General features: G+C 39.3%; 1 protein-coding gene across 1 annotated transcript in view; it reads left to right on the plus strand.

Annotated features, from left to right (window-relative positions):
- The window catches only part of KCNH8 (potassium voltage-gated channel subfamily H member 8), a gene marked incomplete at its 5' end in the record, with an annotated part of 214,368 nt that extends 191,461 nt beyond the window's left edge, over positions 1 to 22,907 (plus strand). Inside the window, 4 exons of the mRNA XM_019508703.1 lie at positions 2,401 to 2,756; positions 5,840 to 5,946; positions 7,038 to 7,114; positions 21,052 to 22,907. Coding sequence (XP_019364248.1) covers positions 2,401 to 2,756; positions 5,840 to 5,946; positions 7,038 to 7,114; positions 21,052 to 21,744 — 1,233 coding nt within the window. The remainder of the gene's footprint in view (positions 1 to 2,400; positions 2,757 to 5,839; positions 5,947 to 7,037; positions 7,115 to 21,051) is intronic.
- Positions 22,908 to 23,711: the final 804 nt, after the last annotated feature.

Raw genomic sequence — 23,711 nt, forward strand, 5'->3', positions numbered from 1 at the left:
CACTCCCCAAGCTGGCTCCAACCTGGAGGTAGACCCCACAGCCTGGATCCAACCTAAGCTTCAAGGGAGTTTTGCCATCCCTGTATTAGTAAATCATTGGTTTTTTAAAAAAAGTAACTTCTGGAGCAGGGATTAGAATTGCTGGTGTCTCCTCTCTTAGGAGTGCCTTTCACATTAGACCATAGTTGTGCTTCATCTTGCTTGCTCCTCTTCTGGCCCCATGAATGACATTTTTGGCTCCCAAGTGGTCTAGCATCATCAAAAGGGGGAAAAAGGGCTCCTGCCCAATATAGCCTGATGGCTAGGTTACTCTCCTAGGATGTAGGCGATGTGCGTTGGAAGTCCCTTCAGTGTAAGGAGAGCCCAGAAACCAGGTCTCTCTCTTCTTCAGTGAAAGGTCTAACCTCTAGTCTACCATGTAAAAGGTGGGTGGTGCTGCCAAAATATGGTGTTGCTTGTAATAAAGTCCGTGCTGGCTCAAGGTGTGATCTGTAACAGCCTAATGGAAGACATACTGAGTCAGACCATAGGTCCACTGAGTCCAGTATCCTTTCTTCACAGTGCCAAACAGTAAATACTGAGACAAACAGAACTTGTGCAGGCCCTAGGGATATGATCCCTGCCTCTTTGCTTGTATAGTTTCCAGCATTCAGAGGCCTAGGAAGTCCTAATTTTGTGGGTGTATCCCTAGTTACTATGCTTAACACCCACTGAAGATCCCATCTTCTGCGTCTTGTCCAGTCCCCTTCTGAACTTGGTTAAATTATCAGCCTCCATAATGTCTTACAGCAATGATTAATTACATATTGTGTAAAAAAGAGCAGTCTTTTGTTTGTCTAAGGAATAAGCAAACTATAGGCACCTTCCAGCACTGATCTGCTTCATAGTAGTGCTTAAGTGATAGTTAGGCTCTCAGTTGGAAACAGATGTTGTCAGTGGAGCACAATCAGCTGTCCTGTGATATGTCTGCAGATGTTGCCAATTGCCATACCCCTCCATGTTGGGGAGCAGAGGATTTTGCTTCACGTACTTCCATATGGGGTGTAGGGAACCCTTGTAAGATGTGCTTGCAGGAAGATGCAGGGAAATCCAGACCCCTCAACCCATGGAGCCCCTGCCCTAGGGCATCTGGAGAGCAAATGGAAACAAAGCTGCCCGTGCTGTCCCACCATAAGCAAACAGATGTAGGCTGCAATAAAGCAGCCCAGTTTACTAGTACCTCCTGTCACGGCCTTAAATTTGAACATTTGTTGTGCCAGAGACATCTGTTTGCTTTCACTTTATTTCACCAGAAAAAATGTTATGGTGGCACAAAGTAACATCTGTTTCTACCTATAGTGGTCAATCTGCCTTACTTGGGAGTAGGCATAGTAACGGAAGCCAAGATACCTGGGTATCATTTCAAGCCAAAATGGAAGTGCCTCATGAATCCAGACACCAAAAGGTTGTGTGATTCCTGGAACGGGGTCAATCTTGATCACTTTTTTTTTTCCTTGGGTGCATAAATCCTGCCTAATGTTGTTTTTCACCTACAGCGGGTTCTGAATCTGGCCCTAAGTAAGATCTTAGCATCCCTGAAAAAACTGAGGCCAGGATATTTACTTAACCAACTTGATAGAGCTGGAGGGTTCAATTTGTGTTGCAAAGTCCTTTCTATGTACAATATAAGGCCTTATCAGAGCAACCTCATATATGGTGTGCTCATCATACAAATGCTGTCTAATATGATAACTTACCGTGTGGCCATTTTTATTTTCCATACAGATCGGCCTTTTGAGATTACTTCATCCCCTGGAGAAATATGAATACTTTTCAACTAAAATCCTGATCCTCAAATGAGCTCCATGTAAACAGGCCTCTGCAACTCACTACAGATGTGTTTTGTTACCAAGGAATAGTATATAAATATTCATCATAGTTCCAAACACTTAGGAAACTTCACACTAGATAGCCAAATGATTGGCATAGGATTTCAGTATCAGTATCCCATGTTAGTCACCATAGCTTTTAAGAACTTAAGTTAGGCAACATTTCTTGGTAACAAATAACATTTGTGATGGGTTGAATAGTTGTAGTTCTATAAAAAAAATTACACACACGCGTGCACACACACTCACCCTTAAATTCTTACATACAACATGCCCTGGAATAAAATATCCACCTTGCTTGCCATATATCTCACATATAATACACACTGCAATTTCCAGCAGCTGTTTTTTGAAAAAAGTTTGTTGCTGTACATGAAAAAATATGGTATATTTAATATGCTTATATGTGAATGACATAGATAAGTAACAGGCGAGTTTCAAAATAGCATTAGTTCTAGTAAGAAGTCATCAGAATGGCCCCTGCAATTCTGAGCTTTGAAATTTATTTTGATATAAATTATCCATATTTTAGACAGAGCCTAAGGGAAATGGAAGCATAAACAAGACACTCCCATCCATTGTGGAAGATGAGGAGGAAGAGGAGGAAGGAGAAGAAGACAGTACAACCCTTTCTCCAATCCATACAAGAAGCACAAGCTCCTCACACCAAAAGAAGGTTGGAAGCAATAAAAGTTACCTAGGGAAAAACTTGAAACAGCTGGCCTCAGGAACTGTGCCCTTTCACTCGCCTATCCGAGCTTGTGGCTCAAACCCCTCAAGAACCAAACATGAATCTGAACTCAATTACTACTCCAGAAAGAAGGAGAAAAACCTAAAACTTCCCTTTTCAAATCTGAGTACCATTGCCTCCCCTGACCTCAGCCCAAGGTAATAGAACATACATCTTCTTACCCCATTATTTTGATTTGAAGTATAATGTCTTTTTCTCGGTGCTATAAATTGTTTTTGTCTTTAATATAACTTTATTTCCTGAAGTCTTGAACTCCCATCCATTCTGCAAGGAAAAAGAAAGGAACTCATTGTTATTTGATTCCATTGCAGAGGTCATTGTTACATTCCAGAGCTGTATGATAGGATAAATCATTCATCAATGGAAAGTAAAGGTGCTCAGCATCCATGATGATATGCAAAATCTTCAGATGATTAACTATTGTTTAAGGTGATGGACTTCTGGCACCTGAATTTCACATGTTGGCCTTAGTCTTTATCATTGCAGCCTTGTATAAGAATATATTTCTCTCAGAGGCAAAATTGGCAGCATAAAATAAAATACATCATGGGGTACTAGTATAAAAGTATTATTAAAACAAATTTGGAATGACATCATTACTGGTAACATCGCTTAGGCAATTTTTTTTCAACTCACTGCAGTAGACTCTCAGGGGATGTCTATCACTATAGCTCCGTGGAAGCCAGTGGCTTTAAACCAATGAAATACAGTATCTTATTTGGGGACTTTATTTCACATCCTTCAAGTACTTGGAAGTTTGTTTTGTTTTTTTCCCCCCAAAATTTCTCCTTTTCACTAGCAAGCTAAAATAATAACTTTAAAAGCTAAACTTTAGAAGCTAAAGTAGAAACCATTAATTCCACATTTATTTATTCAGAATTTATTTAGAAGACATGACATAAGAAAGGCCCAGTGATACTAGAAGTTTTATAATATGCATGTAGAAATACTTCCATCTTCAAATGTATTGCCCCACATTCATGTAGAAATGTGCTCTATATAGTTCAAATTCATGTAGGACCATGCAACAAACTAACCCTTGTGTTGATAACATAGAGGAGCATGTGGCAGGCCAGCTTCAGCATTAGTAAAAGGAGTTCAAGGAATGGGTAATGAAAAGCCTTTCATCTCTACGGTAGGTCACATGTTTGAATTTGGCTCAGGTTAGTTACAATGGAAAGTCATTACTGTTTGATAGTTGTTCAATGGCCTGTGGAAAATGAGTGGTAGTTCAGGAAATTATTCTTTCATGGTGCCTATTAACATTTTGTTCATTAATCATGTGCATACACAGCCAGACAATAGCACACAGTTTTGTGGGAGCAGACTGCAGGTGCTTTGTTACACACAATATTATTTCCATAAATAATTTTGCATTTGCAGAAACAGTTAGACAGAAAAAAATGGCCCATAACACGCATGATTGTAAGATGCATCATTCTTCCTGCCAAAATCATTTCACTGAATTCCTGAGCCCAAACTACTAAAAATATCTGACTGTGTTGACTAATTGAAGAGAAAGGAGGGAGGAAGAAAAAACACCTCCAAATCCTAAAACACAATTTTTCCCTCTTATTAGTATTAAAAGGTAAATGTGACTCTAACCAAGGGCTATGATTTTTCCCGTCCTTGTGTGGGAGCATAAGAAAGAGGAAAGGCATATGAGAAGCCAGGCTCCCTTTTAGTAAATCCAGTTGCAATATGCCATCCTGCTTTTGTGCTGTCTTTCTGTCCAGCAAAAGGCAGCATGAGGGCAGGAACTTCATCCCATACCTCACGTTTAACTCTAGTATGTCTTTTCCTTGGATACCTAAGGAGAATTCTTGCTGGGCCAACCAGAATTCTCTCTGAGAGCTCCATCTGTTTCCTACAGCCCTGAGGCTACAATTGTGGTCATAGGGCAGATTGGAAGATATTGGGTAGGAAAAAAAGGAAGTCAGTCTTGGAAGAGGAACTAGAATTCCATAACAAGTGGAACAGTTTCAACAGAAGGAGTGAGAATGACCTTGTAAAAGTCCTTGGTGTTGTGCAGCAACTTTTGCACAGCCTCCATCACTTGACTGTCATCCCAAAAATGTTGCCTTCATAGTCCATCCATCCACTGGGCTGTATGGAGTATAGGGCAGCACAGACCATCCAAATAATGAGATGGCCTCCAAGGTTTGCAAGCTAGCATGTGGGTGAACATTATTGTGCAGAAGCAGCAAGTGGCAGCCTAGGAGGGGTTAAATTGCAGCCTGGGTAACCCTGGAATTCAGGGGGAGAATGCTGCTGTTACTTGTGCCTCCCCCATACACACGCACACACTCTCTTATGCCTGCCACCAAATTTGAGGTCTTTGTTTGCCTCTGGTGACTCACATTGGTGGCAGGAAAGGTAAAGGCAAGCAGAAGCAGCACAGTATTAATCTCCAAGGTTCCACAGCCACACTAACAAGTCACCATCCCACCGCTAGAAGCCAGTTGACTGGCCCACAAGAAATCCCATGGGCTTGGTCCAGTCTACAGGGCAAATTAAGTTGGACTGCCCAGGTTTAGAATATGAAAAATGCAAGGAACTATAAGTAGACTGGACTAGAGGCCTTAGAACCTAATGTTAAAATTAGGGTAATTTTGAAACTGTATTTAAAGATATTCAACCTAAATTTAATCATATTAAATCCTTAGTCCCTCAACTGAGTTCCTCATACCAGTCATGGAATTTATATTTCTCCAAGACCCCTGGCAGATGTTAAAACAGTGGCATACATAGAATTGGGATGCAGATGTGCATGGCAGGAGGTGCAATTTTTGGGCTAGGGTATAAAAGTCCACCAAGTCAAACTATGTCATTGTGAAGCTGCACCCAGTTAATTCTCGACCTCAGCCCTGGGACAGCTTCAGGTGCAGTAGTGCTACACATTCAATTTATAGTGTCATACAAAGGAGTCACAAAGATGTTCCACATATTTTGTGGAACATCTTGGTGGCTGGTTTGCCACTTTATGGTGCCATAAATCAGGTGCACATTTAACACTGTTACTATCTATGCCATGATTAACGCTTTAATCCTACCACAAATATAACACATGCTAGGAACCTAAGGTTGATGTCAGGCAGAATTCAGCCTTGCTTTTTCAAGCATTGCTATGCATCCTGAGTATGAACACAGACATTTATACTATGAAGTCTGGTATCTGTATAAATATTCAAAGCCAGTATTCTATTTTTTTTTTAAACAGGATTGTTGATGGGATAGAAGATGGAAACAATAATGAGGAAAGTGAGACTTTTGACTTTCGCTCTGAACAACTGAGACAGGAGTCAAGAGTATCACCTACAATTGGGGGTTAGTGCTATATTTATCCATCTGATAAATCACTCATTGAAGCATGTAACTTGGTGACTGACTTTTGACCATATTTCCATGATTCCTTTACATATGACACAAATGGATTTAATATGCAACTACCTTACCATACTATTCACGATTCTTAGAAGTTATGAGAGTCCAATTGGTTGTCTTCACTGTATCTGAGCTAGTTTCCCTGTTTCTGCTCATGAGTGGTCCAGATGAATGGCTCATCAGGTGTTTGGTATTTCTGCTATATCATTCTTCATATTATATATGAAGAAGCTGATCTTAGTGAGGTTCTGAGTGTCCTCAACCTCACTGAAGTTAATGGGCACTGAAGGAGCTCAACACATTGCAGGTTAAATCCTGTAAGTGACAGACCTGGAAAAAATCCTTCGAGAACTATACTAGAACATCACTCCAGGTTTCCTTATTAAAGAGCTCTTTATTATTAACTTGTAGTTCTTAGGGTGCTAACCATGTATCGGAAATTAAGAGTGAAACCATGAGCAGCAGGAGATGCTAGGCAGCCTTAGATGAACTGCTCTTTGAAAAGACTAATGAATTGTAGCAGCAAACAGGACATGAATATAACAGCTGGCAATGCAAAAACAACAGGCTAGTACTGACATTAGCTGTCCAGCTCAAATTGTGTTTCCCATTTCCTTCTCCTAGATGAGTAAGCAGTTTGTACATAATTATGTAGCATTTGTATAGATGCCATTGTGACACTAATGTGTCAGGGGAAAAAATGGCTGCAGAATAGGACTGTAGTGTTTATACTTATGTGCTTTTAAAAATCTGCCCAATTATCAGAACTTCAGTCACCAAGGCTGTCAATCTGTCTTCTTAGAATAGTTACTAGGCAAGAGTGCCAGCATTAGCTCCCCCCAATACCTCATTTATATTTCCAGTACATTTTGTATTAAACATCTAAAAGCTGTTTATGGTCAATTTCACTTGGTTCCAATCAAACCAGAGATGAAACTTACATGAGTGGACAAGGGAAAATTTCATATTATTGACTCACTAAATTACCTACTTTCATAATTTCTACCATTGTCATGTGTATGAATTATTTACAGAATCTGAAGTTGGTGCTGCAGTGCTAGTTATCAAAGCAGAAGAAACCAAACAGCAGATCAACAGACTTAACAACGAGGTATGGAGATTTGGGGAGGGCGGGGGTATTAATCTGTATTGATTGACAGTAACACAAGTACAAACTGGCAAAAATGTAGGTCGTTTGGGAAAGTTTTTGAGCTTTCAGAACTAGTAAGGGTTCCTGAATGCTCTTTCCTGTAAATATAGAATAATTTTGCTTTTTAATGCCTTCCAGGATTGCTTGAACATACAAACTTGTTTTATCTTCCACGTACTGGGGTTAGGAGAACTATCTAAAAGCTACATTGGTACAACATATATTCTGTGTGGGATCTTCTTAGAATTTCTTCACACTTCTTTGCGCTTTACACCTGTGCTTTCACTTCAGTCTGTCACTGTGTCTCTGTCATGCATTTCGCTTTCAGCACCATTTTTTAAAAATCTGTTTTGCATCTTTGGGCATCTGCATGGCTTTTTTCACAATTCAGAACAAAATCCAAACTCAATAATATTCAAATTCACATCACTTTAGAGTTTATACAATCTGAGTGAATTCAGAGTTTAGCAGGGAAAGCTTGTCTATCCTGCTCATGATACTGGTCCTTGGGAATGTAAAATTTAAAAAAAATATAATTTTGCTTTTTTTAGATCATAATTTTATTTAAACCCACTACACTTTAAAACAGTTCCTTTTATCGGCCCATCTATGATTCAGATACTTCAGTAATGTTGCTCTAAGCCAGTGGTGCTCAATGTCCGGCCCATGGGCCACATCTGGGCTATGGAGCCATGTCATCCAACCCATGGGACTCCCCAGGGTTCCTAAATTTGGTGGCAGGGGAGCAGTGGCAACATTAATTGCTACTCCCCTACTTCCAGACTTGTGGGGAAGCCAGCTGACCAGATAATGTGGCCCTACACTATAGATTGCACCACCACATGTTCAGGCTGGTGTGTGGGGTCCCTTCATGGTCAGATCCATGCATGTAGGGTTGGGCTAGTATATGGCTAGATTCAGCATGCAGCGTCAGACTGGCACTTTGGATTTCACTTGCAAACCAACCCCACACAGGATCAGATCCATGGACTGACCCTGGCCCATTTGTCTGGCACACGGGGTCAAAAATTTGGGCACCACTGCTGTAAGCTATCACTGGGTTATAGCACAAAAGAAAGAACTTCAGAAAAACTATTCCCAGAACAAATAGTATACTGTGTGTTTACAGCATGTTTTGAAATTCACACCATTACATTTTACATTGAATGCAGTACTTCAGGCTGAATGATGGAACACCAGTAGCAGTTCCATAATTAAGGTTTAAAGACTAGACTCTCCACTTCATGATGAAATTGTTGGTTTTAATCTTCAGACTTAAAACAGTAATTCTTCATGGAGCATTTGAATTTTTCCAAATGATATTAGTATTTTGGTTCATTTAAGAACCTTTTGAAAGCCAACAAGAAGACTCACCTTTCTTTTCCTGCTACTGAAAGAAACTTTGTCACCATAAATGTCAGGCATTTTTTTTGCATAAAACACACACAGCATCTTGCTGATTGGCCACTTTCCAAGTTTTGGGCCTAAGCCTCACATCCAAGTCAGAGAAAAAGGATAAAAGTGGCTCTGCAGCACTCCATTTCCATTCCCTTCCCCTTCCCCGCACCTCAAATCTGGAGCTAGCAAGGTTCAGATATACCAAAAGTTTAAATATGACCGACTGTAGCAGAGATAGGATTGAAAAGGACTTAAAGCAGTTTAGTTCCAGACTTGCTTCAGAAGCTCTTAAGGTTGCCTTTAGAAACACGGACTGGAGTAGCCTATGGCTTCAGACATGCTTGGCATGGTCCCAATGATCAAAGCTTTTTAGAAAACTGGGTGCAGAGATCTCAGACTTATCCCCATGAGTTGCCAATATATACCCACAATAGTCAAGCAAGAAGAAATGTTGCTTGCTCTAATATACTAGTGATGCTTCTGAAACTTCAGGGGGATGTAGGGAAACTGTTTTGATTCACTCCTTTCAACCTTGGGGAGAACAGATATTTTTCAAAGAGGAGGGTATAAATAAGTACTGCATGATTATCAGCAACATGCAGGTGAAAATATGGTACACAGGCAGGAGCTTTGGAGCAGACATCCCACAGCATAGCCAAACAATTTATCTGCAGTCATTTTCTGCTTGTTATTGCTTTTGCAGTGAAGTAACATAAATCTCTCAATGCTGTGGTACTTTTAAACAAAAGAAGAAAAAATTAAAAACTTTTTTCTTAACACAAATTTAGCTTTATCTATACAAAGAAAACGCTTCACTCTGTTGCTCCTCTGTTTGTAATGGCTAGACCCTAAAAAGTCTTAGGTCCCAGATTGGAATCCATAACCCAGAGATAGGCACCTAAATTTTGTATACAGTGCAGGAAGTGACTCAGATGCTTTAGTCACCCAAAAAAACCTTCATGCTGAGCAAAGAACTACCTAGAGCTTGACCAGTGGTTCTCAACCTTTTCTGACTGAAGGCATCCCACATTGGTACCTATTTCCAAGGTACCCCTTGGAAAATGCCGGTTCTTAGTTTTCACTTGTTTTTTGAATACAGAAAAATAATAGAGTATTTTTTTTTCTGTTGCAAAGAACACAGAAAGACCACAACAGGATAAAATTATTTTGATACTATAAATTCATACTTGAAGTCTTGAATTATATTTGAACACCTTATAGCTGTGACACGTTGGTTGAGCATCACTGAAGTAGACAATAGGAAATGCATTGGAGAGGGTAGTTCTGTGTTAAACCTCACTTCTCTCAGTGCTTAGATTTCTGCCTGCAGCCCTGAGTCAAACATTTGACTGGGACATTTTAGTCAGGGATGATCCTGTCTTGGGCTACAGGTTGGACTAAATTATCTCCCTAGATCCCTTCCAGCCCTGCTTTTCTATGATTCTATGCTTGGAGAACTGGGCAGTCGACAACAAAATGATATTCAGCAGATGTAAGATGCTACATCTAGGGATGAAAAATTAAAAGCACAAATGGGGTTAATTGGCTAGGCCAATGGTTCTCAACCTTGTTCAACTCAAGGAACCAATCATTGGAGTTAAGGCACACCTCCATAACTTTTGTGAACTAAGTGGCACCCAATTTCAAAACCTAATGTATATATTACAGTGCTTACCTGCTTGCATAAGGACTAGGCAGTGGGGTTGGGGGATTGTCTAGGCAGGAAAAAACCAGAACCTGCACTTATCTGCTTATCTCCTTGTACCTCGAGGCACCTTCCAAAGGACGTGGTGGCACCCCAGGGTGCTCTGGCACTGGTTGAGAATCACTGGCCTAGGTAGTAGTATTTCTAAGAAGGAGGTTTTGATTAATTACAGACTAACCATAAGCCAGACTTTGATGCTATTGTCAGAAAGCAGTTTGGGGATGTATTAACAGGAGTACTATATGTAAGACACAGGAAGTGACAGTACCACACTACTGGAAAATACCTCAGCTGGAGTACTGTGTGCAGTTCTGGGCTTCACATTTTAAGAAAGGTGTAGAAAAAAATGGAGAGCATCCAGAGGCAAGTGACAACGATGATGAAAAGCTTAGAATGGAAGCCACAGGAAGAAAGGCTGAGAGAACTAGGCATATCTGATTTAAAGAAAAGGGGCACATCCAGATAAGTGCACATGTGCGGCTTGTGGTGCTGCAGACCCATCTGTGGTGCCACAAACCACACGTGACACACATTCAGGTGTTCAACGCACTGCTAATTCACAACACAGTGGGGGGTTTTGACACTGGGAGATCCCAGTGTCAAGAAAATCCACAGCAGAAAAAAGCAAGGTGGCACACATGACAGCAGTGTGCGCCACCCAAAACCAGAGCTTTGCCAGCTGGAGCCACACTCTGACTGCCAGCCAGGCTTCATTCACCTAGACTGCCACCACAGAAACCTCAGGAGGCCCCCAGATCTCAGGTAAGGCTTCTGGGGCCAACCCAGGTGCTGGCCCTAGCCTCCCCTACCCCACCCAGGCAACTTGCTGCATGCCAGAGCGCACATGCACAGGTGTTCGCCAGGACAAGTAGCATCAGCACAACTATATACTAGAGTTTCCCTACATCCCGCTGAACTACGTGCCGCTACTATTTGTCCCTGGGGAAATGCACATGTGTGCTCATCTGGATGTGCCCCAGGAGACCAAGAGAGGAAATTATAGCAATTTTCAAATATTAGAGGGGCTGCCATAAAGGAGAGAGGAGACTATTGTTCCCCCTTGCCACAGAGGCCAGGACATGAGGCAGAGGGGAGCAGCAAGCAGCTTTAGATTAAATCTTAAAGAAGGGAACAAAACCCTCCCTACTGTGAGAAAAGTAGGAGAAAGGAAAAAGCTAGCTCAGAAAGCTGTGAATCTCTTTCATTGGAGGTTTACAAGAAGAGGCTGGATAGGTATTGTTCTGGATACAACGGGAATAGTGTATCCTACATGCCTGAAGGGGGTCTGAACTCTGGCGTTTGAGGTCCCTTCCAACCCTGCAATTTTGTGATTCTAATTTATATATGTTGGCAATCCCATTGAAATGAATTAATCTGTCTATAGGCTTAAATTTTTGTGGATATTCATGAACCGCTCAGTCTGTACCCTAGTTCATAAAGGAATGATCTAAAACAGTGTACAATGTTTTTGAGCCTGTAGGTAATGTTCTGAGACTTAGGTAACTAACTGGCACTATACTGAGACCCCCAGAAGTCCCTTACAACCTGGATATTTAAAATAATCTCTTGTACAGTGAACATTCTTGTAGAATAGGTATATATATGATGCTAAGCGGCACTGAGCTGACATGTGCTGGTGAGGGTGTGAGAAAGAGACAGCTTTCTCACCAATCCTAGAAGGGGTTGTGTATCCTGAGAAGAAGGAGAAGCTTAAATCCCTGAGAGGGGCAAAATTTCAAACAGAATACAACTAAAGAAGAATAAGAACAAAGTGACGTTTTCCAATATTAAATTTGGAGCACCAAGAGAACATCCATTAGTATTCATCCCAGTAGAAAGGATTCCAAAGGCACTGAGAGAGTGCAAGGATGATTGGTCCAAGCAGGTTTTTTTGGCATCGAGAGAAGGAAGCGGTTCATTAAATTATCATAAAAAAAAACAAACTTCAGTTTATGATTTCAAACTGAAAAAAACTTAGATATACAACCCTTAAGTATAGAACCCTGGTATAGCTCCCAACAAGAAGGATGGGGAGAGATGCCCAACAAGATTAATCAAAAGAGGAGCCACCCAGTTTACTACTTCAAGTGCACAATTACTTGACTCATGACCAAGTGGAGGATATAGGATGCAAGCAGTTTGTTGCCTTTGGAGTTCAAGGACAGATTCTTGAAACTGAGGTTCCTGAAACAAAAAAAGCAAAAAGAGGGAGCATATATAAAGATATTGCATATATAAACAGAGGCATGGGGTTAGGGGAATCAAGATGGAAAAGAAGAGCATATTCCCCTCAGATGGGGAGGAATCTTCCATACAAACATTTATAAAAATGAGGGAAAGGCAGGATGAATTGACAGGGAATTAAAATTATCAATTATAGAAAAACTGGGCTAGAGGGGCCTCAGGAGGTCATCTGGTCCATTGTCCTGATCTGATCCTATTTATAGCCACTTTTCATATGGGAAGACTTACACCAAACTTCTCAAGAAAACAAACCCAATTTTTCCAATCTTTTTTCCTAAGTCCTATTTTCCAAACTTTTACCATTCTTTTTGTTCTCCTTTGGACTCTTTCTACTGTCTCCAAAGTCTTTCCTAAAGGACAGTACTCTAAAAACCAACACATTACTCCAGCTGAGGTCTTACCAGTACCAAGTAAAGCAGAATAATTACCTCCTGTGCAGTACATATGGCACTTCTATTAATATGTTCCAGAATGACAAGTGTCTTTTTTGCTACTGCATCATATTGATGACTCATCCACCGTATTATAACTACCACATACACACGTTTCTGCATTCCTGCTACCTAGCCAGTTATTTCCCATTTTTGTATTTGTGTGTTTGATTTCTCCTTCCCAAGAGCAGTAGTTTACACTTTGCTTTACTGAAATAAAAAACTAATGATTTTTGGACAGTTCTTCCAGGTTACCTAAGGAATTACCTAAGGAATTACCTAAGACATTCACTTTAGGAATTGCTTGTATATCACCAAAAGTAAGAGAAACCCCCTTTTTTCCCACTAAAGATCCTTAAAAATTCTTCAGATGTGCCTGATAATGGCACATTTAGAAATGCCAACGATGAAGACTACTACCACAGTAGTCCACAGTACAATTTGAAGGAGCAGCACAAACCACATGAACGCTTACACAGAATATTGATGAACTGAGGGGGAAAAGAGGCAGTGAGAATGTGTTAAATGTTACCATCATCAGTAACAAGCCCAGTTAGGTACTCACAAATTGCACCAAGGAAAACAAACCATTCTGCAATATTTTTTGTCTTATGCAATAAAATGAACCCAAATTCAATAGCAGAATGACTTAAACTTACCTGGTTCTTGTCCAGATGTGTTTTCATCAGAATGGCAGATCTTATAAGCGTAAGCAGTAGTTAAATGTACAGATGTTTAGCTGGGCTGTATGTGCAGTAACTAAATGTATGGATGCTTTAGAGCCTCCAGCTGAGGCACTAGAAGACACAGCTAGGCAGAAAAATGCTTTGGAATTCACAAGTGAACACATAACCGTTTAAGAAGAATTATACAGATGAATTGCTCATTGCATAAAATATACATGAAGTCCAACTAAAAGGCAACTAGAGTGCATAAAAACCTCTTTCATCTGGCTCTAAGTGTTTATAAATTGTTTAATAATTTGCTTTGGTTCCTAGCCAAGTATTGAAGTTAAGCTGACTGACTGGTCTCTAATTCCCCAGGTCCTCCTCCTCCTTCCTCTCCATTTTAAAGACATGTACCATGTTTACTCTTCTTCAATCCTTTGGGATCTCCCCCCTCCTCCATGAATTCTCAGAGATAATTACTAATGATTCATAGAGTGCTTCTACTTGTTTCTTAAATACCATGGAGCAAATTTCCTCAGGTCTGAATACATCCAACTTGTCTTAACATACTTTAATCAGTTTTGTCCCTTTTCTGGCCTATCTACTTGTTAATATTGATTGTTTTAACCTTCTGGTCCTAATTTACCCAGCAAGTCTGCTTGCCCTGAGGTTGCTAAGAGGCCAGACTAGTAAATTGGTGGGAAATCAGTCAGGTGTCTGTCAAACAGGTTTCAAAAGCTTCCTTGTTTGTAGGGGGACTTAATTTAAATTGAATTTCCACACCTGATATACTCTTCTTATCTACTTAATAAATACTACTTCATATGAAATTGAAACACATCCACAGAGCCCTTAAATGTCAACAAATCAGCACATTCCAACACACAACAGTGTTTCTGATGCACTTTCTTACTGAACTACCTACCATCAGACCATAAATTATGGTTACTATCAGCCGTGGCTGTAGTCAGGTGGGCAACCAGACCTGAAAAGTTCTATATCTTGTTATTGATGTTCTGAGCTCTTTCATTTCACACTTTCACCATCCTGATTTCAAACTCTCAGGGCTTCTGATCCAGTAATCAGAAAGTTTCAAGTTGTAGTTAACGTGTACCTCAAAACATAGCTCACTCCAAGTCTCTCCCAATTCCTAACTGACTCCAAGTGAATTGCTATTATTTGAACTTTACCAATATCAAGAACAGAAAAAAATCAAAGGAACAGACAGCTAAAGATAAAGACGACAAATGTTGCATCTTTTCCTGCACAATGCCATCCAACTCTTCTGCTTAATCAAACTGCATTTTACTAACTTAGGTTGACCTCATCACTCTTCATTGTTCAGAAAGGAGGGATGGGAAACATATCAGGGAATAATATAAATTGCACAAATAAATAAAGCAATAAACGAAAATTTTAATCATACCAGACTATGTGATGAAGGAGCCAAAATTAGGAAGATTAGCAAAAGTCAAGGGCAAGGTAAGAGTCTAACTCAGTCTTGCTGGAAGTGCTGATAGAGATCATACTTTTCTCCCTTTTTCTCAAGCAGGAAATCTATAAAGATATAGAAATGTTAATGGCCCTTAACATTTAAAAGATTCAATAAACTTAATTTGATGATTATCTAGATCTGTTCGTGATAGTAAAAACTTCACTTGCTGTTGAAGTGCAGGGTGAAAGAAGCTGTTAATTCAATACTAAGTACATCAACACTGCACAACAGTTTAGGGTTATTGGTAAAGAAAAGCATAATAGTCAATGAAACTGCAGGAGCAGTTTGGAGAAACAGATCACAAATTACCAAAACCCAAAATGGACGGGGCACCAGAAAGCATCAAGCAATCTTAGAAAAAACACAAGGGGAAGACCTCATTTTCTATGTCATCTGAAAGATATTACCATCCAGTGTAACAGTACCTCCTAACACCATAATACACAAAAGAAAACCGCAGCTTGCTAACTCATACTACTTTCGTTAAGCCCTCAGATTCTTCTTAAAAGTTCCCTTTACCAAAAATCATTGCACAGCAGGAATGCCATACTCTAACATCATATACTGATATTACAGCTCTTGTTTGGGTTATTATAAAATGGTCTAGAATATTTTTATAGAGGTGTCCAATTCCAGACACTGAGCAGTCCCAACTCTACTTGGATAATGAAATAAATTTAACTCCCTTATATTATCAGAGTACAGGAAAGGTCCAGAAAATAGCCAGGTTTTATGTAATTTATCAGTGAATACATTAGAAAATACCAGTTTAACAAAGGTGTATCTACACTGGTTTTACCAAATGGAGAACATGCCCAATATACTTTATTGCAAAAGTCCTACCAAAAGCTCAAGATATGAAAATGCCTATGCTACAGAGAGCTGTTTAGAAAACTTCAGCAAGTACTTGATGAAATCAGTCAATGTTACTATATTGGAAACAAGCTACTTACCAATTTTTTTTTTTTAAAGTAGCTCATTTATCAAACAAGAGATGTAGGCACTGAAGCACTTGATAAATACCAAGTCCAGAAGAGCACAGTTTTCTCCACTATATTTCAGTGAACGAAAAGGAGAAACATGACAGAGTAATAAATGCTGTTATAAAAGTGGAAGAGGAAAAACTAAAACTAAGGAGAAATAAAAATCTAATGTTTCCTTATAGCCTTCATAGCTCAGCTAGGATTCATGCACATAAAGTGAAATTAATTTCCCTACTGACAACCCTGAACAAAATCCAAGTACTGGGCTGTGAGGTGGGAACTCGCTAGCAAAATGCCTCACTGGGTGCTTCCTACATGACACTTCCTGCGCATTACCCTAATAACACTGTGCAGTAGCATGTCATAGCAAAAGCTGTGGTAATAGCCTACTGTGCAGTGTTATTAGGCTAATGCACAGTAAGCGTCACTAAATACCCAGGTACCAGTGCTACTGCTCAGTAACTTTAGGTACGGTGCATTTAGTTAGTACTTTATTAACTAAATGCGCATTATCTAAGGCACGTTAATGAACATTTAGATGTGCCCAGTGAGAAGGGAACAGGTCTGTTGCTGACCCACTTACACTGCTTCTGCTACTTTGAGGCTAGAGTATAGGTCACTCCCTCTCCGTGCTCCTAAAAGGAGTTTGCAAACACTGAACTCAAGTAGCCACAAGTTTGATTGCCACTTTTTCTGCTTCCCACTTCACAGTATTCCTACCTACACTGACATATTTGGAGCTGGGGCAGAGCCCACCTCCTTGTAGCACAAGTAGATCAGAAGACCGTACATGAACTGCTTTGTTCCCGAATCATAAAAACAAGCCTTTGGAGTTCTGCTATTATTCATAAGTGCTCTGCTCCACAGGTGATTTTAATTCTCTAACTGAATTCTTGTCATGTTCCTGGCAGGCTTGCATGGCTCACATTGTCTTTCCAACCAGGTATCTGTTAAACCTTGAGTCTCTCAAGCAACAAACTAACTACCTCCTATCCTAACTGAGGCACCAGACCTTGCAATGGACCCAAATGCCTGCTGTGACTCCACAGTACAGACCAGATCATCACTGGACTAAATAACAAGGAGTACAACATTCAAAGTTTATTCACCTGCGACTCTATCAATGTTATCAAATATGTTATCACCTGCTTACAGTTATTCTCTGATGTCTACATCAGACAGGCAGAGCAATCTCTGTCTGTAAGAATGAATGAGAGCCGCAGAAAGAAAAAACTGCCTGTGGCTGAACACTTTAACCTCCCCGTAAATTCCATTGCCGACCTCAGGTTTGCTGTTCTCAGGCAGCAACATTTTAAAAACCAGCATTAACAGGCAATTGTGGAACAAGAAATCATTCACAGACTGGACTGTGTTAAGTATGCTTTAAACAGGGACTACAGATTCCTATCCCATTACCTGGATTAGCTTTTGTGATTCCTGTTTTTCCCCCTATGGGTTCTTAGCTTGTTTGCCTCTCCAAGCACTGTTGCCCCTCCTTCTCGCCCCACCTTTTGTATTTAAATCACTCACTCTACTTTATACATTGCTCTGTGCTTGTCTTTTCACAGTATTTCATGAAGTGAGCTCTAGTTCACAGAAGTTGAGCTTTATATACCTTATTTAGTAGGGGGGGTGTGAAACAGGCTGTATTCGGGTCAGATTTGGACTCAGCCTGAATCGGGGACAGTGATTCGATTCAGTGATTCAGATCACTGTCCTCGATTCAATTTGGCCGAATCCAAATCTGAAGATTTGACGCCGATTCAAAGAATCAGCAATTTGGCCATAGACACAGCTTTAAATGTTTTTTCTACATACCTTGAGGTACCAGGCATGGCTTATGAACAGTGCGATGCTGGGGTGGATGGAGAGTCCCACAGAGGTGTGTGGGGGGGGGGGGCTCTGCGTGCTTGGTGGCAAACCCAGAAACCCAGAAGTAGATCAGAAGTGCTTCTGGTCCACTTCTGGGTCTGCTGCCAAGCATGCTGGGGACCCCTCTGCACTCCAACCGCTCCAGCAGCTCAGCATTCATGAGCCGCCTGGTACCTTGAGGTATGCAGAAAAAAATTTAAGATGTGTCTATGTCAGAATCATCAAATCTTTCTGAATCTCTTCAAATTGATTTGGAGGGTTCTGAGTCGATTTGGAGAGATTAAAGGGTCTCCCAATTCAATTCGGATTTGGAGATTCGGCCACCAAATCAGGCCAAATCTCTGCCAAATCGAATCAGCAATGGAAGCTATTATTTAGTATGTCTATAAAGTGCATATCAACCCTGCATTCTACAAGAAACCATTTGCAGCACAAAACACATTTCATTAGTCCTACAGAACTCAAGCACTATGCAACATGTTCATAAGCTCCATCAACTTGTATCTTACTAATTGCACATATACATACGTGCAGACCATTTTAATAACAAATCTGCCAGCTAACAGTCTAGACTTTTCCCAGTGTTTAGCTACTCCCTTTTTCTTTCCATCAGGCAAGAGCATAGAAGAAAGCATTTCTTCTTAAAAGGGAGAGCAATATTAAAATAATAGTGAGTTGCCCATCAAGAATGATGGATGAATGGCAGTTTTCTTGATGGCAACTTTCTTGATGGCGTTGTACATCTAATTGTCTTCTCACAGAAGCATTTTCTTGGGACTCATTTGCACAACTTTCTTTATTATGTCATGTATTTAATTGTCTTTCCACGGTGGCCTCCTCTTGCAATTCATTTGCACGGCATTCTTGATGGCATTGTGCATCTAATTGTCTTCTCATGGTAGCTTCACAGTAGCCAGGAGCCTGGCTCCTGCTTTTCCTCAGCTGGTTCCTCCCTCTGCCCTCCCTGCCACACTGGGCTCCTGGCACCCTTAAAGAGCATTATGGACAAACAGACACACAGGTAGATGGGCTAAGCCCTTTATGTATATAGATGAAACAATATTAGGGAGTTGAATTCAAAATTCAAAGAACCAAATGGACCTGTAAGAACTGTAAATAAGCTTCCTCCTTTTCTCCTAACCAAACATTTCCTAGCCTCGTAATACTTGTAAAGTACAGTGGATGACCATAGTGTAGTCAAATCCAGCCTGAGTGCTCTTTTCAGTGGATTTCCTGTAATAGTCTGTCCCAAAGAAGGGGACAACTTTATTTTTATTATAAAAAATTAAGTTGCACCAGTCATGCAGTCTTTTAAGTTAGGGGCAAAGCAAGTACCTCTTAATTATTCTCTTATTTTGACAGGTGAGTTTATTCTTCTGAAGCAAATAATGTATAACTGTGTCTCATTTTTGACAGATTACTTCCACTAGTATTGCTTTAACACATTGCATGCATTTATTTTCACAGGCATAACTACAGTAATCTAAGATAAAATAAATTGAATACCAACTACTGGAGGCAAAACAAGACTCATTTTCCCCTTTTGATTTTTCATTAGCTTATTAAAAATAGTTAACTGGCCGTAACTTCATAAAACCTTTCCCTTTGCATTTCACAAAAGAAAATAATATATAACATGAGTTGTTCCATTTGATGTTTTTATTAAGTGTTTGGTTTCCTTAGTCTGTGTCTCCAGCCCCACCTAAATTAGCTTAATTTTCCAAACAAGATGTATTAGTCTGTGGGTCTGGTCACACTCAGAATGAGAGATTATATATTCTATTAAGGAAAGAAATCTTTGTATAAGGTTTTTTTTGAAGAGGGAGATGTGGGGGGAGGGAGGGAGGGGGTTGTGCTGTTATCAATAGCTTCAGAACCTGGAAAGAAAAGGAAACGTTAAGTAGAAAAGAGAGTTCATTCATAGAGGTACTCAAAAATAATCTCTCCCATGAATATAGCCCTGTCCTGGAAAGACCCACATTGTATTTTGCGCACCTGAAACAAAACCCAGGCTGCCGGTGTGCAAACTTTTCAATTAAACTTGCATTCTCACAAAGCTCACCTGTATCAGCTAGTTCACAAAGCTTCCTAAAGTCAAATGTGAGCACAGTTTGAAGTATTAGGCCTGTCAGCAGAGATGACATGAAATTGAACTATTCCAACATTAGGGCTCATATTTCCAGTAGTGAATGCGTTTTTCAGTGCCTCCATTTTTTTTTTTTTTATTATTATTATTATTTTGGTTCCCCAGTTTTTAAAGAGCAGATGTTTAGTACTTTCTGAAAATTTGGAACCTTTACAGGATCTGAAAATGAGGATAAAAAAAATCCAAACCACCTAAACACATTAGGCATTTTGGACAAGTTAGACTAGGGGCTTTTTCCAGGTTAAGACTAGGAAAGCAATACCATTTCTCCTATAGGTCTAAAGATTAAATTGAAGTTTAAAGTTTAAGCATTAAGTTTTCATAAAAACCCACTGTTGCATCCTTCAGCAGCAATTAGCTACCTTTGCACAGTGGCAGGGCACAGTCATTGCTGGTTGAAAAATTTACTTATTTAAAGGACAGTTCATGCCTTGCCTACCTTTTAAATGCTTTTATTTTTATAAATCAGAGAAATGTGATTATTTGTTGGCACAAAAGTCCCCTCAGGTCTGATCCTGTTCTCTCTATACATAGAAGTCCCCTGTTAAATAAGTTGAAAGAGTTTTATATGTGAGGTTTCCAGAATCCACCCTTACTAGTTCTATCTATCTGTCTATCTATCTATCAATATAGATATATATGTAAAATCAAGTGTATATTGATGTATATATATTTGTATTTTGTTGTTAGGGAAGGAGATATGCTGCAGCTGTAATCTATGCATGTGTTTAATGGGATAAGATAAAGGGACAAACTGTCTCCAGTACAATACTTCTCTAGTTAAACCAAATTTATGTTTCAGTGAAGATACCACATGATTGCCATAAAGGCCTTTTTGTATCCTAAGAAAGGGGTTCCTTTAGAACAATGCATTTCAGAAGCATTTGTAAATCATGCATTTACATTCTTTATGTGCATCATCACATAATTATTGCTGTTTTCATTTTTGGCTACAGGTGACTACACTAACTCAAGAGGTTTCCCAATTAAGTAAGGACGTGAAGAATGTGATGCATCTTTTAGAGAATTTACTGACATCACAGAAGCCTCCCGGGTTCTGTGCGGTGCATGGCCCATCTAGGAGCCCTACAGTAGAAAGCTTACAGACTAGAACAACTTGGACTTCACATCAACCCTGCATGCACATGCAAGCTGGGAATGTTACTTGCACCAAAGCACAACTTCGCCATGGTAACACCACCCCTGACATTTGGAACGTGGATTCATCACCTGTTGGAAGCAGTCCCCAAAGGACTGAATCCAAAATTCTAAATTCTACAGACGGTGAATTTTACTATACTTCAGGCCTTGAATATTCACCTTCAAATTATCAGGTAGTTGAGAAAAATCATTTGCAGTTTTTAAGATGCACCTCCCTGCATTCAGATACTACCTTGACTCCTCTTCAGTCTATTTCAGCAACTCTTTCTTCTTCTGTATGTTCCTCATCAGAGACATCGTTGCACAGATGCAGGAAAAGTAGCTTTAGTCAACGGCCAGTCAGTTCGCTAAGCCTTGAGAACCTGCCAGGGTCTTGGGACCTTCACAGAACAACAGGGGTTGTTTCTGCACAAACCTCAGAAGCTTTCCCACTACATGTTGTGAGAAGCACAATGAATATTAAAGATAGCCAAGCCATAGATGTATAATGATATACCAACAAGTGGTACTCAAAGCATGTTCTACAGCTGCCAGTTTTGAATTTATAAAGTACTGCATGACTGCTTTGTTTTGCCTTTTCTCTGGTGATCATTGGGACTAATAAACATGAAAATTTGGATTTATAGGAAGTAAATGGATATGAAAAGATATAACCAGTGCACACAATAGGAAACAATTTCAAGATTCTAGAAGCATGTTGAAAAGCATTTTGTATACAGATGTCACTTACTGGTCTGTTTGGCAGACTTTTGTGATAGTCCAAAGACCCTGAGGGTCACAGAGCAGCTGGAAGTCTAGGACAAAAGAACTGTCATAAGAGGTTTTTGTTGCTTGAAGCAGAAGTTTTCTTCTTGAGTGCCTGATTGTTGTTCCCAAACAATATCCATGGCACTGTTTGCTTCAGGTGATCGTGAGTCCTGCTGGTCTGTTTGTCAGTTCTGCGAAGGCAGAGAGACAATTATCGCTGCATGTCTTTTCCTAGACAAACAACCAAATAGAGCTGGTAGAGAGTGGTTAGTTGTTGCACGTCATTTGTCATGTAAATGAAACCTCTTTATCTATCAAGAAAAAAAAGCTATTTTTATATACTTGGTATGAAATATGTATTGAAAACGATTTAAAATATTTATAAAGAGAATAAGGGTTTGTTTTCATTTTGGTAAAAGCTTGCAGTTTTAATGAGAAATGCACTACCATCATGTATTAGATCAAATTATTTATTGTTAATGATGTAGTTTACAGCTGGATTTCCTTTTATCTGCATGCAGTTTGCAATGAATGTATCCATGCTGTGGAATTCACATAAAAATAGGTGATATTTTATTTAAAAAAAATAAAAAACCTGGAATGACATATCTCATGATAAGTCATATACTAATATTCTAACCTGTAAGCTGTGCTACACTAATGACATTCAGTATCCTTGTTTTGTATCATAGCATTGTATTACAGCTTCTATTGTTAAGGCTGAGTCAACATTTCAACAGAAATCCCTGTTTTTTGGGAGGTTAATTATCTTTAGTCAACCAAATACAGAGAGCTGAAAATTGGCAGGTAGATTTGCAACCTTAGAGCAATATATTTTTAAATACAAATTTTAAAATATTAGGTTGTTTTAACCGGTACAAAAATAAACGAGCATACTATTGTATTTATCTATTGGTTTGCATTTGTATACCTAAAAATAGCTTTGCTCTTTAAGGAAAAATCATGAGACTTAATAAGTTGTCCATAAAAAAAGTTTAATTGCTTTTGGTATTTTGAAATCTTTTTTTCTAGTGCTCAGTATATTAGAACTTTAAATAGTAACTACCATGTATGTGCAGCAGCTGCTTTCCATGGGGATTTTATATGCATTTTCAAGATGTGGGGTTTGCATCATGAGAACATATTCAAAACAATTGTTCTAAGTAAATAATATACCAACTGTAAATCATGAGAATATTTTAAATAAGGAAAAATTACAGTGAAGTTATATTTAAATAATACTTCTAATCCAGCAATCCCTATACAGCTACTACTCAACTGACTTCAAATCTATAACAAATTTATCTTCAGTGGGAATTTTGTCTGAGAATCTAAGGACTGCTGCATTGTTAGGTTTGGGTATACTAGGGAACACAAAACAAAAGCCTGTTAACTTCTGCTTAACTCACTTTGTTTCATATTTTCATCATCACTGGTATAAATGAATGCTGGCGGTAGCTTTCATTTGAACTGTTTGACTTTTGTCAGTGTGTCACAATTTTAATACAATTGTTTATACACCATTTTTTCTGTTTAAATATTTTATATGAGTTTGAAGTGAAATACAAAAAGTACTGGACAAGTTAGAAATGCAAGATATCAAAGAAATGAATAAGGTAACTGATAGAATATAACAAGATATGCCTATAATATTCTGATAGAACCAGAATGCTCCATTCTTTGAAAATGCCTAGAGAACAAATTGTTT

Source organism: Gavialis gangeticus, unplaced genomic scaffold, assembly GCF_001723915.1.
Source record: "Gavialis gangeticus isolate Ggan-Ray unplaced genomic scaffold, GavGan_comp1, whole genome shotgun sequence".
Lineage (NCBI taxonomy): Eukaryota > Metazoa > Chordata > Crocodylia > Gavialidae > Gavialis > Gavialis gangeticus.